Source organism: Anolis sagrei, chromosome 4 (assembly GCF_037176765.1).
Source record: "Anolis sagrei isolate rAnoSag1 chromosome 4, rAnoSag1.mat, whole genome shotgun sequence".
NCBI classification, from domain to species: Eukaryota; Metazoa; Chordata; class Lepidosauria; order Squamata; family Dactyloidae; genus Anolis; species Anolis sagrei.
Genome location: NC_090024.1, coordinates 76,064,822 through 76,070,821, shown reverse-complemented (window position 1 = coordinate 76,070,821; position 6,000 = coordinate 76,064,822). Strand labels below are relative to the sequence as shown.

At 38.8% G+C, this 6,000-nt stretch overlaps 1 protein-coding gene across 4 annotated transcripts in view; it reads right to left on the bottom strand.

The window, feature by feature from the left end:
* Positions 1–1,941: 1,941 nt before the first annotated feature.
* The window catches only part of NFATC1 (nuclear factor of activated T cells 1), a 172,050-nt gene continuing 167,991 nt past the window's right edge, over positions 1,942–6,000 (bottom strand). For all 4 annotated transcript variants that reach the window (XM_060774945.2, XM_060774944.2, XM_060774942.2 and 1 more), the window contains exon 10: positions 1,942–4,439. In XM_060774945.2, the coding sequence (XP_060630928.2) occupies positions 4,390–4,439 (50 nt within the window). In that variant the 3' untranslated portion in view covers positions 1,942–4,389. The remainder of the gene's footprint in view (positions 4,440–6,000) is intronic.

Sequence of the window (6,000 nt, the reverse complement as noted above, 5' to 3'; positions counted from 1 at the left end):
TCATTGTAAAAAGAATTTTCCAGAACCTCCTTGAGCAATGATACCCCCCCCCCCCCCCCGTGGCTCAAGGTTAGAGAAGGAGTGGGGTGATTCATGCGGCAGTTGGTAAAGATAGATTTCACTATCGCAGACCTTTTGGCAAAAACAAAAGAGTTTCCCTGTGCCTGTCTTCCATCATATCCACTCCATTGGCAATATCCATGGATTTATATCTGTTTGACAAAATACTGTATAAAATTTATTATTATTTATTTACACTATTTCTATCTCGCCCATATCAGCCCAAAGGCGACTCAAATGAAGTTGGGGAGGGTCATGCAAAATGCATGAGAATATTATTGGAATAGGCCTAAGTCACTGGTGACCAGGCAAATAATTGTAACATAATTCTAAAAGTGAAGTTAGGAGCCTGACTGCATTGCTTAGAAGACAATGATGCTGGGGAAAATGGAAGGAAAAAGGAAGAAGGGCCGAACAAGGGCAAGATGGATGGATGGCATCCTTCAAGTGACTGGCTTAACTCTGAAGGAGCTAGGGGTGGTGACGGCCGACAGGGAGCTCTGGCGTTGGCTGGTCCATGAGGTCATGAGGCCGGAGGCGACTGAACAAATAAACAACAGCACAGTTAACATTTATGGGAAACTTCAGGGAGACAATAAAGTAAGGAGATATTGTTGTGCAAAGTGTATCAGGTGTGGCTTTTATGTCTGGTGGGTTCATCTGGCCTAAATTCAAGCTTTGGTCCAAATTTAAAAGGTGCTCTCCATTGTGTTAACATTATCCCCTTATTTGGCATCATTGCTCCATTAAAGTTCAGACCAAAAACAGGGCTGATTTAGTGACTCATTGACAAGTCACCAATCTCAACTATTCTATCCTATACAAGCTATGTCAGCAATTAGGAGCTCTATTCTTCTCTTATTTGCCTTTCCACCAAAAGGAGACTGGGTACAGCCAGAAGGCCCGGTGTTATGAAGCTGTGAACTTTTCTAACAAAATGACTGCACTGAACAAATAATTCTTGATCCATTTAGGCAGTTGCACTAGAGCATATTTCCAACTGTCCAGGATTGATGGGGACAGTCCCAATTAATCCTGTTGTCCCACATTTTCAGCTGCTTTTTGAGATGCCCCATTTTCTGTTTCATCCTCCTACTTCCCCACCTTCAGTTACTGCAGTTTGAGTTCAGAGTGCCCGGCTTGTTTATTCTTTGCAAATATAACCAATGTACCATATTTCTCAAGTGCAGCATCTTACATGATCACTTCCATCTTGGGAAAATGTGTTTCAGATAAAGCAAAACTTGGGATAATTACGAATGTATGGACTACAACCCCAGAACCACCTAGCCAGCATGGTGAATGGCATACTGGTGAAGTTATTTTAGGAACTGTAGTCTGAAAAGTAACTTTTCTGAGGTCTGAAATCAAGTCTACTGTCACACGGGATGAATCTACCTGTTTTGCAACAAGTGCATAAGTTGGAAAGTTGGTCCATATTATTTTTTCCTTTGGAAAGAATGACTGAGATCTAGTCTTGGCAAGCACCAGAACCAAGTGGGAGAGTGAAGTGTATTAGGTCAGACTGCAGGTGTGAGAATGCCATTTTCAATTCTTCTCCTTTGCCACCAGAAAATTAGCATATCGGGGAGAAAGCTTCAAGCTCAGCTAACTAATTTTCTTCTTGAGGGAGTGTTTTCTCCATTTCTCTCTTTCTTCCCAGAGCTTGGAAAAGTTATTTCTTTGGATTAAGAGAATGGCTAAGGAATTCCCCATCCAAAAAAGCAACTATAGTATCTATAGGAGCCTTCAAAGATGTGTTCATCTTTAGTCATGCCACTCTACCACCTTAAATAACCATTAGCTTATATTCTGCTATACGGAGTATTTATCCCTCCAACCCACAAACCATACAAAACAACGTACAATTATGCTGAAAGCTGAGTTTCTGATACAGGTTTTATTCATGAATACATATACAAGAGATGCATAGTCTTTTAAGAGCAAGGCTTGAATGTAACAAATTTCCAAAACAGCTAAAAGGCAAAAATAAACACAAATAGTAACAAAGGTGTGACATACTGGGAACAATACATGTGATTATCTTGCTAAACTTATTGCTGAAATGCAAACATAGCGGTGCTTGTGTGGTCAGAGCCTCACCCAAGATATTTCTGTAGCAGAGTCAAAAATCCTCTGGCATACTAGAGGTTCCTCCATTTGCACTCTGTTGACATTTCAGGAAAAAGTGAGAGAACCAAACATCTGAGAATTACACTGGATCCCCATGTCTGTCTTGGCAACTACATCCCTTCAATACAGAAAACATGAAAAAAGAGCAATCCTGTTGGCAAGATACTTCCCAAAAAATTGTACAATCCACCGAGTGCGACTCCAGCACACGTTCCTATTGCTGTGAACGGAGGTTGTACTGGTGGGTTGTAAAAGGATAATATTAGCAGACTGAAAGCTGTTTGAAATGGAAGTGCCTGCACCATACAGCATATATTCAACGTATCACATTAAAAAAAGCTTATCGTTTTATGAAACGTTCCTCCCAAGAGTGGGAAGGAAAAAAGCTGAATCCCTCAAAAAGTATTCTTTCTGCAGAAAGTTGTGCTTTCTTATATAATATGGCAGTTTCAAAGAAATACATGCAATGCTTACAAAGCTAAGTACAGGGTAAATATAGGTTGCTTAATAGTTGGGAAAATGAGCCAATTAGAAGGGCCAGTAACATGAGTTATGTACAAACAGCCATATTATATTCTTATATTTTCACAGTCATGTGCAAATGTTATAAATATGGCTTTTTTTGTTTTTGTTTTAAAAAGGAAGTAAGACATAATTGTACAGAGTAATATTTCTAAATGGTCAGGACTGTTTCACTCTTTTGTGAAACCTGTTCAGCTTGCACTAACTGTACACTGCACTTTGTTGCCACCTTAATAACAGCGGCATAGTTCACGCATATTTCCTAAGGCACAATATTAATATTTAATGTTTTTTAAAAAACGAAGCCATGCTTTCTTTCTTTTTTTAAAATGTGAAAGAAAATGCTATTACTAGCTACTTGGTACGCGTTATTGATTGTACAAAATACAATGTTTCAGACTACGTTACATGCTTATGTTTTAAACGTTCTCTAAAAACATGGAGCTACTCTGAAAACATACTATACAGCATTGCATATTAAAACATTTGGTTTTGGTAATAGTTGTTTTACACAGAGAAGAGAGCTATAAGGCTTCCGTGGAATAATAGTTTGATAATTGCACAATATTTTACATTCTTCAGTAGCAGTATTTACAATTGTGTTCACTCGTCCTTTTGTCATTTGGTAATTAATACATATCTCATATGCATCCTTCTTGACTGTCTAAAGTGCTTGCTTCTCAGCATGAGGAAAGAAAATGCATAATTGTCTTCAAAAAATAACAAACCCACAACACAGAGTTGGCAAGAACATTTGCCTAGTATCTGGACTGCATTCTCAGAAGCAGAAGTTTATTGCTGAATCCAAAACCTTCACGAGGCAACTAGGTATATTTGCCAAGTATAAATACATATATATGCATATAGGCTAGATTGTATGAACATGCAACACATAAATCAACTGAGAAAAAAAAACAGGTTGCAATGTTTTTGTCCGTCAACCTTTATATGCTTTTGCTGTTCCAATTTTCTTGTGCTATACCTGAAGCCCAATTAAAGTCAAAATACTAACATGCTACTATGATTAACAGTCTTACAGTTCATGAGCAATGTCATGTGATGAGCTTAAAATATACATTAGAGATGATAACTTGCTTTTTAAAAAGGCATCAGGAATAAGGCAACATGATGTCAGGGGCTTGAAGGAATTATAGAACTGAGATGCTGTAAAAATTATTCTCAATGCGTAGATATGCGAGACCGCTTCTGTGCCCAGAAATACTCTGGGTGGCAGCAAATTCAAAGTTGCCAGTAATACGTCCTGATGCCACAATCTAATAAAATAAGGCACTTTCAGGGTTGTAGTCCAGGAGAGCTCAAAGCTGGGGAGGAAGTCAATTTTTGAGCCAGTTATATTGTCTATGTCAACCCATCAAACACATAATTCATATTTTATTCCCTCCATTTCCTTGAGATTATATTTTTTTTATAAAAAGGAGGTGTTTTCTTAGCTGAAGCCAGCCAAACAATTTTGTAGATATATGTACACACACACACATGTACATGTGTGTATATAAACACAAATGCATGCATGCACAAAGACATTTAGAGAAGAGGTAATTGTCTGTTCCAAACATTCGAGGAAGTGGAGGAGAAGCTGTATCAAGAAAGATCTTCTGCTTATCAAAAGCCACTGTCTCAGCTAAGCGTAAAACTAGATTTCGAGGCAGCCAGCTATGAATGGACGTTGGTGCTGGAGAGGTCGTTCCGTATGATTTCATTTACTGCAAAGAAGAAGAAAAAACACAAATGGAGAATGGTTATTTCACTGTATTCTTACCGTATTGTCTTCTGCTGAAAGCAACATTTAAAGATGCTTGAATTAGTGTAGCCAGTTTCTCTGTGGCTGTGGGTGCTGAGCATACAATGTCAACTGAATAGTAGATCAAAGCCGGTCTAAATGCATTACACCAATGAAGCTGACATGCTAACTTGCATGTGAGTTCAAAACTCCCATTAGGGAAGTAATGCTGTAGCCGTGTTGAATTGCATCACATGAATGCCATCTCCAAATTAGTCACAAAGAAACTGAAATACATCTGAAGGCAAAGATAATGAACAAAGATGAAGGCAACAGAAGGACTAGTCCGCTGTGTGTAAATTAACAAGAATTTGAAGGAATTATATGTGAACCACAGAGTGTTGACTGGAAGGTGTGAAAATGGCTGTGACACTCTCAGATGGAGTTCTCATACTTTGATGTTACTACCACGGAAGAGCAAATGCAATAAGGGACCAAAACTGGTGTTTTTGCTTGCTTACAATCGGACTCTGTAAAATAGATAAATCTCTGTGGCTTCTTTGCCAGCAAAAACATATGAAAACCCTTTTTCTGCATCTGAATATTTCTGAGAACAAGGCAGTGAATTAAGTATAAATCCACATGGGACTTTTTGGTTTTTTAAAAGGTGTAAGCCATGCCCAGAATCTAAGCGTTAGCTCATGGGATTGACAGTAGTGTGTTTTTGTTACTTGTGATTCCTCTCTAATTTCCCTCCTCCCACAGTCCACTGTTGGGTTGGGTTGTTTCCCACACTCTGGTTATGTCCATTTATCGCTTGTGTTTTTTGGCAGATGGACAGGAAATGACTGAACCTGGCAAAGGCCATCAACAGTGAGCTGCACAGCATCCCCTCTATTTCCACCCTGCCTCCCTGTGGTCTCTGCCACTGCCTGATTTACATTAAGATAGACAAAATGTCATCGGGGAGGCTGTCACCACTTTGGACTTTTCCTAACATCACAGGGAAGGGGAAACACATGCCCACGTCATGGAACTTGCCTGGAAGAGCCCACACGGCCCTTTGCTTGTGGGTTGTTGATCATTCCTGCATAGATAAATGTGTACTTGGGCAGGACAGGGACATGCTGATCAAAAACAAACTTCCTGGAGATCAGCACTGTTGATTTCTTTCTTTCTTTGTTTGTTTCTTTTTTTTAAAAAAAGATCTGAGCATATTTCATAAGGAAAAATGCAACTTAAAGCAGAAGCTAGATCATCACAGAAAAACAAGGTAGCAAGTCAGCTTGTGCTTGACACACCTTTTTTTTTACTTATGAGATGCAATAGAATACACAGTTGTAACTAAAAATTTTCAGCCCAAATGAGTGATTAGTTTGATTTTCCCTATGTCAAAACACCAGCTGTATAATGGCAGACTAAAGAATAAGCCGGGTATTCTTTATCTGGAAATCCAACATTCTCCAAAAGCTCAAAATTATACACATTGCTGTCTGAGATAGTAACACAAACTTCATGTCATGCACATTATTATTAAAGATATT